Below are 12003 nucleotides of genomic sequence, written 5' to 3' on the forward strand. Positions count from 1 at the left end.
GGGACAGTCTGGACCTACACAAAGGGAAAGTAATAAAATGTATATAGGTAGCACTAACAGAAGCCAAGACACAGCAAAGCAACAGATGCAAGACACTGTACTGAGGGATGAGCATAACACCAACCACCTCCTATGCAGGGTGTGTGCATCAGGCATGGTTACAGGGATTCCAAGTCCTGTCCTTTACACTGGAGTTCACAAACCAAATGCAGCACTCCCTCCAGTGTTTGCCACAGCTGTATGAAAAATACATGGTCAGACTGCCAAGTGGGAGGGATAGGACATGGCCCTCACTGTTGGCCCTATATTCCCAAGTAGCTCTCGGACAGCTACTTGGGCACATAGGGAGCAAGCTCAGACGTCTCCTCTCAGAAGAGGTTGACGCAATTTCTTAGGAGTAGTCTGCAAGTTTCTAGTGTGGACAGTACCCAAGAAATCACAAGATGATAGCTTCAGACAGACATGTGTCAACATGTTTTTAGAATATTCCACCTCTTCCACTTTCGGATTTTAAAAACAGATGCTTCAAGTGAACTGTCTCACAATACTGGAATCTGAAACAAAGTTCCCTCCATTAGACTTGGTCCACAGAGCCAAAAATCCCTTAATTTTTTTTATAGTCTGCAAATTTCAGCCAATGTTATTTACTTTCTCAATGTCTCCCTCAAGCTGTTTCCACCATTACCACTCTGTACCACTTTGCCAGTACATCCCCAAACACTTCCACATAGAGCTTTGAAGTTACACAAAGCAATTCTGTGAGGGTAATGTTACCTACTGCTATTAGAAAGAATGGGAAAAACTATAGTAGAGAATACATCTCCGAGTACCATCAACTGGGCTGTGGGAATATAGAAACAAATTATGCTCACACATGTACTTGAAATGTTAGTTGCATGTTTAGTGGTTCAGTCACTCTACTCCACTAGAAAACAGCACCCAAACATATAATGAGTTAGAAGTCTATAATAAAAATAGATCTGTTCCTGTTTTCCCAATTTAATTTCCACATTCTGTGTTACACAATATAAAAATATTCTGCTATTATCACACTTCTAGTAAACAGGGAAGTAATTAGAAAGTCTAGAATGCTGCACAGATGGATTGGAGGACTTCAATATTTTTCATGGCCTGCAATTCACTGCCATTACATACAGCTCAGTAACTCAGAAACAGCTGTCGTCCCACATTTCTATTCAACACACCTTCATTCATAATTGCAGAATCTTCTGAGCTGGAAGGGACCCACACGGATCATTGAGTCCAACTCTTAAGTGAATGGTGCATACAGGGATCTAACCCATAACTTGGTGTAATTATAACCAGGAAAAAATCCACTACACCTATTTGGCATAGATCAAAAGGAAAATCTTATAGCATAGTGATATGAACTTGGATAAACTTGGGATTTCAAAGTCTACTGAAAAACTTATGCATTTCAGCAAGAATCTGGTATTTGAAGTCAGTACATTTGGGCTTCAGTACATATTGCAAAAACTCACCTCTAGCAACTCATCTGCAATCTGCAACCTGCCATCTTTTCCAGCTGCTCCATTTGGATCAATTCCCACTATAAAGACACTCATCCTGGATCGGTCTTTGTTACCAGCAAGACTAAGTCCCAGACCTGTCTTTCCTTTTTCCAGCTCAATCATGTGTAGCTCCCCTGGCAGATTTCCATAGCGCTGCACGATCTTTTCTAAATGTACAAGTGTAGGGTTAGATTTACATTAGAAAGTTTCACAAGTTACCTAGAATCAAGATCAGTGCTCAGTGTGCAGTATCTGACAGAAGCAGCCCAAAATGGATGATAAATTTTCAGGGTAAAGGACACAGTCTTTTAAACTAAGCCTTAGGTGATTTATAATAACATTTCTAGCTTCTTGTTTTCCTTATATCTTCAGAAAATATTTTAAGTTTTCTTTAAAAAAATATTCATACACAAAAGAAGTAATCTTCTCTCCAGTAACATTTTCAGGTAATAGATACTATCATATTGATCACTGCCAAACTGTTACCTGTAGTACACTGAAATTCTTCAAGTCGTCCTACATTGAACTGGAACCATGGACAAAATCTTTTTTTTGTTTCTATGTGCACCTGACCAAGCACAACTAAAATAGCAACCTTAGCACCCAAACCATAATGCACATGAGAAAGAAACAGTTCAAACTGGATGCCTCCAGACCTGTGTCTTTTACAGTACAATTTTAATACTTAGCATTTCAAATATTACCACAGGAAAAACTTACTCCAGCTGTAACCGTACTCATCCTCCTTCTCCACATCTTCTGGGACTCTGATAGAAGATGACTGTGCAACATCAGAACTCATTCCTGAAAATGCTGAAGGAGGGGGCAGAGGCAAGTTACAAAGCGAAGTCTTTTCTGGCTCTGTATCAGACTGACCAAATGCCTGTGGAGAATAAGAAAAATGAAATGGTTAAGAAGATGCAGACTCTCTGTAGGGCAAACTAGTACACAAAAATGTCAAAATGGCAATAACTATAGCTTCAAAGTTTCAATACCAAGCAGCTGAAACTCTAAATTAATAACAGCGCACAGAAAGGCAGAGAGATCAAAGACAGAAACAAACACCAGGCAAGGTAAGAAAAAAACATCACTCCAAAATGTATCTGGAAGCAAACAACTCACAGTAAAAGCCCAATTCAGTAAAGTTTTATGTGTCACTTTATGTTTCAGAAAAAGCCTCTGACAAAGACTCAAGTGCTTTTGTTTTAATGACAGATTTGTAAAAGATTTATAACCAATTTTAAGAGTCATCACAAATAATTTCCTCCCATCATATGCCTAGGAAGCCAAATATGAGAAAAGAGAAAGCAAAAAAAAACCAAACTGGGGACTTTCAAAAATACCTACAGGGAAAAAAAAAGCAATTGGCATATTAACTGAAAGGAGTGTTAAAAACCAAAATTAAACAGAAGAAATCCATAGTGACTGGATCTTTTCAGTCTCATTTACTAGTTTCTTATAAGCTGCACAGAGAAGATCAAATAAATGAGGATACAGGTTAAATCACAAGAGACAGATACTTGATGTGTTCTATTCATATTCACACAAAGTTAAGAGGTATAAACACACTACTGCTGCAATATAATGGTTAAATGCTCAAATCCACAGCCTTGAAAGCTTCCATTCAAGACAGTTTTCTTGAGGAATATGGACTCTCATAAGGAATTTCACTACGTGAATTTTTTATAATTTTTCCTTGCTTAAAGTAAACATGCAAGCAAGAAACCTCTCTCTGAATATCATCATTCTTATGTACGCCCAAGAGACCTTGATACTTGGCAGATCAGCTACTGAAGTAAACAAGAATATTAAATAAAAACCAAGTTTTTACAACACTCAAGTTTTCAGGTGTGTTGCCCTCACTTCATAACCCTATTCTCATAATTTCAGTTCTCACTACTTTCATCATAAAATTTGAACACAGTACAGCCGATTGTGCCTTTAGGTGGCAAAATCACTTAGGTAATAATCTCTTCATCAGAGGCAACAGTAAAATGAATAACAACATACACCTTGGAAAACTTCATCAGTTTTCAAATTGAAGGTGTTGAGAAATCTGGGAAATTACCAGTTTAGTTCATTTTGAAATTTACGAAAGGTCCCATGTCTAAACAAAAATTACTTATCTTCACTCTTAACTCCAAAAGATAAAGATATTGAAAATGCCCTATTTCATGTCTCTCATTCTGCTTCTGCTTGAGAAAGAGGAAAGGAGTTCCTTTCATTTAGGAACTTCTTAGAGGAACTTGACTAAGAAGTCACTAAATCTCAAAAGTGTGGGAAGTGACCCCAAAGCAAATAATTTATCTAAGGCAATGTCATCCTCCTAAGATGACACCTAACATTCCTAAGCTGAAGCAACAAAATTCTAGCACAGACATTGTCACCTACCAGAATCAGAGCACAATAGAAACACTGCCTAGTAACATTAAACGTTATTTTTCACAATCAAAAATTCATGTGTGCACAAAAAGAAAAGTTGGTAATACCTCCACATTGAGAAGGGGCAAAAGGGAGAATTCTAGAAAAACTCATTTTTCAGAGGTCTTTCTAGAGTTTTACTAAAGCTAAATAATATCCTGGGAAAATGAGGAAACATGGTGTCACGGTGGGTTTACCCTGTCTGAAGGCTAGGTGCCCACCAAAGCTGCTCTATCTACTTCCTTCTTCAGCTGGACAAAGGAGAAAAAATATGACAAAAGTCACCCCCCACAGCCTCCCCAACTACCATTATCTTGCAACACAAATCCAGTACCAGTGTGAGATGAAACCAGATCAGCAAACTTTAGTTTTTATGTTTTGAAACCAAAATTAATATATTACTTTAGAGGTACTGTTTGTAAGTGATAGTGTCGAAGAAAAGCAAAACTTAATGAAACCAAAAAAGGAGCAATATATTGGTGTAAAGGATCTCTGGAAGATTTGCAAGGTGTGGATGCAGGGCTACATCCTGACAGATTAGCACTTATTAACTGCTGCCACCATAATATGACTGACAAAAAAAAAGCATCTTTTTGTACCATTGTGAATGTATAACAACATAACATAATCTAAACATTTTTGAGGTTTAAGGAAATGCTGAAATGAAAGTAAAAGCAAAGGTCCCTTGTAGGAGGGTAAAAACTCTGCTACAATGCCATTTGGGGGGAGTGGAACATGTCCTGCCTGCAGAACTCAGCCTGACACACTTGAACAGCCAGAAGCAGAAGACAGTTCCCACAGTTTACACACACATAAGACTTTTGCTCCCTGAATCGGGCAACACACAGAAACCTAAAAGGCTTTAACTCATGAAATACTTTCAGTGTGCCACACCACAGTATTTCATTTAAAATGCAAAGCACCCAACAGCTGCCGAACCCATTTAGCTACCAGGGTCACTCTGATCACAGCCAAGCAAATACTGAAAATTGCAGCAAGTCTGGAACTTGAAAAGATGAAGGCACAGGCAGAAAAAGAAGCAGTAGTCCAGAAGTTATCACAGTCCATGTACAAATGTACAGCACACATACAGTAGGACCAACTGATGGGAATTAAGACAAACCTTGAATGGTGTGGGAGCAAAAGGGTTAGTTGGGGAACAACGGAAGGTAACCCTAATTGGATTCGATACCTCCTACAGTAACAGAAAACAGCAATCCACATGTTATAGCATCTTTGGCAATACACAGCAATATTAACCAATATCTCATTTTCAATTACGGATTCATTTTGCTAACTGCAACAACTTTATGAACTTTATTTATAAATGGACAAAAGTATTTGAGGGGTTACTAAGGACCCTGATTCATCAAAGTTTCTCACTACACATGAACCTGAGTTCAGAAAAGGAGAGATGACAAAAGGCCATTCTTAGATCAACGCTAAGAAAGGAATTATGCATAAACTACAGGATCATCATGTTTTCTCTTAAAATGCATGCAATGCTTTTTCAGAAATACTTTTAAAAATATAGAAAACATAAGTCATGGTTTATGTTACACATCTACTCCCTTTCTCAGAACTGTAACAAACACAAAAAGAGATTTCAAAACACACATGCAATTACACACCACATATCATAAGTGTTTGTTGCACATGCAATATTTTCAACAACATGAGAAAATAGACAAAGGGCACAATCACTTGCAAGATGTAAAACCAGCTATAAATTATTTTATTAAATCAAAAATGCATGCATATTAGGATAAAGTATTTTATTAGAGATTAATGCTGTTCCTATTGTGATTAACATGCAGTAATTATGCACTACCCACAAAAAAGAGTCTAACTTTTTTTTTATTTCCAAAGACTTCAGCATCCTAATCATGGTGCATTAAAAGAATTTTCAAGAAGCAGAGGGAAAATATTTTCATGAAGCATCATAAAAAAAAAGCTGCAAGTTTGGTGTTTTTTTAATGCAAAAATAAAAGAGAAATATCAAAGCTGGAATGTCATAACCACAAAAAACCAAAAAGAAGTACATAGCAGCAAAAGCCCTTACACTGATGAGTTACACTTAGATATTTTAAAATATACATCAGGGACTGATCTTATAATTGAAAACCTATTCCTTTGGTAGCTCTGAATAGATCAGCTTTAGTGGTTATGATTATTGGAGCTGGCATTTTTTAACTTCTCCGTAACTTTTCTATGCATATGCACGTCTGTGTCTTTAAATTCACTACATAGAGTTCTCAAGCTCATCAGCACAGCACATAACTCAGACTAGTATAAAAGAATTTGAATGCAGAGAGACACCAATGGGAAAAAAGCACACATAGGATGTTTGGTGAGTGAAAAGATAGTATGTCATCACCCAACCTTAGCAGTGTTGAACTGAGAAGAATCAGCAAATGGGTTAGTGCTGCTGAAGACAGCTGGCCTACTGAAAACACTGTTCTGCAGAAAAGGCAGGGAAGGGTTCTAAAAGGAAAGCATAATAGAAACTAAGCAAAAAAAAAGTTTTAAACCAACCCTTTTTAATCATGAACCAAAACATATTCATTTTGTTGTCTGGGCTAACCGAACAAGGTCCAAGTTCTGCACTTGCCAAAGATATGTGAAATTGGGCAAAAGTGTATTTGCCCCGTTTTTCTGATGCTCTGTCAGCAGGCTAATCCTCACACCTGTTCTAGACCATGAAGTACATCAAGTGCAGAATTATGCTGCATTTATGTGCTGTTGCTGTGATATTTGAAAATTTTTTCCAAACATATGGGACACTCTTACAGATTAATTAATTGTGGATTTCTGAGTTAGGATTAACACAAACATCTGTAATAATGCAATAGCTTCAGTCTTATTTTGAAAACTGCAGATTCTCATAATTTGATTTAACTTCTGTGGTAATACATTCACTGTTTATTTTGTAAAAGTGAGGGCTTAGTAATATTAGGCATCACTAAACAGATTTCATATCTAATAATAAATTTCACAGAACACTTTGTATATGCACATATGCATGTGTAACTGCCTGAATTTATAGTTTCTTGAAAAAAAATACTCCGGTCTTCCCCTGAAGCAAGGTACTCTCTCATTACTATTTACCAGAAAAAGAGTTTACACATTTAAACCAGATAAAAGGATATAATTTGACCATTTATATTCCTTATGCAGTTTTTGTACTGTATTCTATTTTGAGATCAGAATCTGCTTACTAAGGAGGAAACAGCTTTGATTTCAAATTGTATGTTGGAAATATACTGTGTATACTTAGAAGTAATTTCTACACTGGTTGTATCTATCTGGCAATTACCTGTAAGTCTAAGGGCTGTAAATTTAACACTGCTGGAAAATAGTATGGACAGGAATGTGAAAACCTTCCAGGATCATTCATACCAAGAGTAATTTAATCAAAAGTTACAGTGCTATTTAAAAAAATTCTTAAAGCATTTGTTTTTTTAAATGCTCCTGCAAATAGTAAACACATCCCTAAACATTTCTTTTCAAATACCATGTTGCAAAAAAGTAATTCCATTTGGTAAGACAGCAAATGTCTTGGCTCTACTGTATCTTCAGCAGTGACAAAGTAATGCCATGAATGACCAAGGTTTCTTTACTGGCAAGTCATTCAAAGTCAACAGGCTGTTTCCCTAGGGTACAATATTTTCTGTATATGTGATTCCCATTTGATTTTTAATACTATAAAGAAAGGTTTGTGAAAAGTAAATTGTTACTGTAATCACCCTATTACACTTTAAAATTACATGTTCTCTGCATAGAAATTTAAAATACATCTTGTTGAAATTTTAGGCAATTAAAATAAGTATCACAAACACTTCATGTATCAACAGTACAATCCTAGTAAAACAACAAAAGTTCAGCTACAGTCATTCAAATTCTTGCCTTTTTCATTTTGTCATGATGTCCTAAAATACTAGCCCTAATACTAATCCATGCAACAGCATTATATTAATATGAACTGACAATTATGATAAAATATGGGGCATTTGAATTTGCCTGAACAGTTCAGTTTAGCATACTTTTTGTGCAGTCTAGGACAAGAGGAGCAAATGCTAAATAAAGGGAGTTCTCTCTTTAACTATCTTTTAAAATTCAAAACACAGCCTAATGTAACAGGATTTTTTCTTTCTGTTATTACCTTTTTTCAACTAACTTCCATTCAGAATTTTATCCATGTGTCCAAGATGCTAAGTTATCAGAAACTAGCTAGCATTTCAAACAGCATAATGCTGTAACACTACTATGGGACCATAATCACAGTGATACATTGTTTCTTACTCAGAAATACACAGAGGGCTATAGGTATGAAACACAGACTTGATGGGTAACTTGCCATTAACAAAACTACCACAATCTTTGCACAGGCCACTTGCATTATTCAGGCTGTTCTGGAGTACACACAGGCTCTCTCTTAACTACTAAACCTTGCATGAAACAAAACAGAAGAAATGGACTCCTTAACCACATGCCACTTAAAACCAACTGCCTGGTTAAACACATAGTGGTACCATAATAATTATAGCTCATGTGTGCAGGCAGCTAGCTATGTGGGTGACTGGACACGAACGAAAGCAGGAAATTCTTATAATGTAGCAGGATCTTACTAAGTACAAATGCAAGCTTCAAAACATGAAAATAATAAACATAATGCCATTTATGATGATCACAACATAATGTATGAGTACAGGAAGAGCATTTGCAATGTTTCTGCTTACAGAGAAACAAGAGTTTGTTAGTACAGTCAAGAAATAACCGACAAGCTTAATTTGAAAATAGAGAATAAAGAACTACAATCAAAAATAGCAAAGGAACATTCTCTAAATAAAAGTAGTGATATTGTAATGGCATAATTTCCATCCCAAATCGGCCTAAACACTCAGTAGCTGCAATTCTGTTCACATCACAGCAAATACAAAAGCATTACTTTAGTAGTTTGAGTGTCAATAATCAACATTCAAGAGAGCTTTTTCATGCAACTTTACCTTAGATGACTGACGATAAAATGGGTTAGTAGTTTTCTGCCCACAGGGAGCAGAAGCTGAAGAAGGGCTATAAAGAGACTCTGGCTGGGGAACAAGAGTTATGAGACAACTAGTAAATAAACATGCAGCTTACACAGACTCTAAAAAGAGGAAGTTTAGTTTCTAGTGATGCAAGCAATTTATAGTAAAGCACTGTAGCTTTTGTCTGCAATGTCCATGCAGCTTAGTGACAGAAAACTTCCGTGTACTTCTAGGTCCTTTCATTAATGTCCACAGAATTTTTTAACAGGTGCTGTATTTCTGCATGCGCTCCTCAGACATGCTGTCAATCTCTAACAGATGGTTTTAATTAGACTCCTACTCTGCCCCCCAGCAAATTATCTTTCTTGAGGCTTTTCAAAATAGTTTGAGGACGGCGTGCTGGAGGGTATTTCCAAATCCAAATCGATTTCATTCTAAATGGAAATAATACTTAAATCAAATCATTGTTCCTAAAATAGTTGAGATGGCACTTTCAGGATTAAATATCCCATTCCCAAATACCACCATCTTGAACATTTGCTTCATCTATTACTATGTATTACATCTCTTTTCACATTCTTTATGCTTACCCTTGGTCTGCTTATAATGCTCTGTACCATAAAGACTACAGGATTGCCTGCCTTCCGTATGGCTTCCACAGCTTGTTCATGGCTGGCATCTCTGAGGTCAATTCCATCCACCTGTAATTGGAAGGCCTCATCTTAACATTGCAAGAAGCTACAAGAGTCATGAGTCAGTTCTGAGTTTTGGTTAGGAAACTTTGACTAAAACCTAAGCCCAACCCTCTGTTTTTAATGGACTTTTCTACAGACTTGGCCTGAGGTCCTTCAAACACAGGTTTGGGATTTCCAAGAGCACGAATAGAACATCAAATAAATATTCTCTTATTCCTCTGTTTTAAAAATGTTTTCCAACATTTTTAGTTCAGACTCCGTAAGTTTTCCCACAAGCAATGTAACAGAAGAGAGATAGTAATCTGAAGAGAGTAGGAGTGTTTACCAAATACTAATTCTGCAAATCCCACCTTAAGAAAAAACTATTACCCAGGACTTTATGAGACTTTAAAACTGAAACTTGTTAGGGGCTGAAAAGTCTTTCATACAGTGTACTTTTTTCTTTTACCTTCTTTTTTTTTTTTTCAAAACAAGGTAAGATTAATTTTAGCTACTAGACACTTTCTTCAGAAGTTAAATTTTTAGAGCTGAAAAGCTTTCTGTCTTCCAGAAGAATGCATGTACATACAGGATGGCTAAGGACAAATTTGCACCTGGTTGTTTTTTTTTTTTCATGTCCGTATATGTATGGGTGTGTAAAACATTTTGTCTGGTTATCCAAGTAAGAACAATGTTATGGTGAGATTAGCATGAGTAAAGTATCGTCACAATGACCACAATAAAAGCTAGAAGCTAACACAAAAAGGTTATTTGTTAGTGGCAATTCTAGCACACAAACTTATATGATGAGGATTACCCTGAAAACTTTTCAATAGTCTAACTCTACCTTAAACTTTATCATCCAATGCAAATAAGAGAGCACAAAAACAATCTGAGAGAAATTCTAAACCTATGAGGAACTGAACAAAAACAATAATGCTCTCCGACTTCCCATGTCTGAAAAACTGTATGCACTGCAGAGATGGAAGTTTACATATGCCACAACTTGAGAAACTGAAATTGTTCATTCAGAAACAGGCACATTAACATAACATTTTGTTTTCACTCACCCATTCCAGTTTCTGCAAGCATCACTCTCAGAGACAACTGCACTCACAAAAATCCAGTTATTCCGGTGAAATGAATGTTTTTAACTTTGTGGCCTTCAAGCAAAATTCCACCTCCCAACTTCTTATACACTGCAAACTGTTCCTGTTATAGAAAGTGCCACCTATACTAAGGTATTATTTCCTCAATATCAGTACTGCAGCAAACAGCAAACTGCAGTCTTAGTACCACCATTAGTCAAGCCCAGTGTGAGCCAGAATTACCAACTCCATCACTCTGCTTGTAGGGCTTCTTACTGATGGAAAGTCAGCTAAGGACATTCAGTAGGGTTACATGGAGGCAGTATCTATTAGCCTGACACTGGAGATAGGGCAATGTCTGACAGGAAAGATCTGTTCCCTTCAGTATGTTCATTCTGCAGTATCTTTAAGTGACAAAAGCAGGAGTGGCTGCATGAGCACAGGACTAGCTAAGTAGAAGAGAAATGAAGATAAATTCTACCCTGCAATACCACTGGCTACATTATACAGAGGAATGGGCAAAATGTTCTTCATGTCTCAAGTATCAAGCACAGATTTCTTCATGTCAGGAGAAAAAAAATGTGCCTCCCTTTACTCTTGCACAAGATGCATAAGAACTACTTCAATCAGTTAAGATTTCGATGGAAATAATCTTGGCATTCATTTTACATGGTTTGCACTGGCTGTCTCTATTGCTACCCAGTGAAAAGGTGCAAAAGGTGTAAAATCTTTTCGTTTCACCAAACTTAAGCTTTTTCCTACACATTCTGGTTTTCAAATAGGCAAGCCAAATTGCTGGCTTTGTAGACCCCTGCTCACACAGTCAGTCATATGTTTCACATTGAATATTCAACTTAACAGGCAGCTGTTTGCACACAAACATCAGCAGATGGTACTACAGTCTGTGTGGTTCAAGTGGTATCAGCTGCGGCAATTGCACAGCTGTCAGCCCACCATACATCCATCTCAGGGACTCCTGAGATGCTGGGGGAATTGCAACAAAAGGCATTCAGATGGTACCTCTACAATCCGATCTCCAGTTTTCAGTGTTCCATTTTTGCCAGCTGGGCTGTCTTCCAGGATGTGTTTGATAAAAATCCCTCTCATCACTTCTCCATTGCTCAGGCGGCTTCCCATCCCTCGTCCTCCAACAATGCTGATGCCCAATGACTTGCTAGGCTCTCTCCAGAGTTCAACCCTTTTGTGATAAAAAAAGGACCAAACTAAATTAAAATCTGTTGTGATTATGACAAAGACGCAC

The 12003-nt window shown here is 37.0% G+C and overlaps 1 protein-coding gene across 23 annotated transcripts in view; it reads right to left on the reverse strand.

Annotated features, from left to right (window-relative positions):
* Positions 1–12003, reverse strand: part of MPDZ (multiple PDZ domain crumbs cell polarity complex component) — a 94479-nt gene that overhangs the window by 20266 nt on the left and 62210 nt on the right. For 12 of the 23 annotated variants that reach the window (XM_063180655.1, XM_063180667.1, XM_063180659.1 and 9 more), the window contains 7 exons: positions 11763–11940; positions 9571–9681; positions 8960–9043; positions 6336–6437; positions 5077–5148; positions 2253–2415; positions 1503–1699 (listed from right to left, as the gene is read on the reverse strand). In XM_063180655.1, coding sequence (XP_063036725.1) covers positions 1503–1699; positions 2253–2415; positions 5077–5148; positions 6336–6437; positions 8960–9043; positions 9571–9681; positions 11763–11940 — 907 coding nt within the window. The remainder of the gene's footprint in view (positions 1–1502; positions 1700–2252; positions 2416–5076; positions 5149–6335; positions 6438–8959; positions 9044–9570; positions 9682–11762; positions 11941–12003) is intronic. The other 11 variants (XM_063180668.1, XM_063180670.1, XM_063180674.1 and 8 more) reach the window with 4 other exon arrangements.

This window comes from Melospiza melodia, chromosome Z (assembly GCF_035770615.1).
Source record: "Melospiza melodia melodia isolate bMelMel2 chromosome Z, bMelMel2.pri, whole genome shotgun sequence".
NCBI lineage: Eukaryota > Metazoa > Chordata > Aves > Passeriformes > Passerellidae > Melospiza > Melospiza melodia.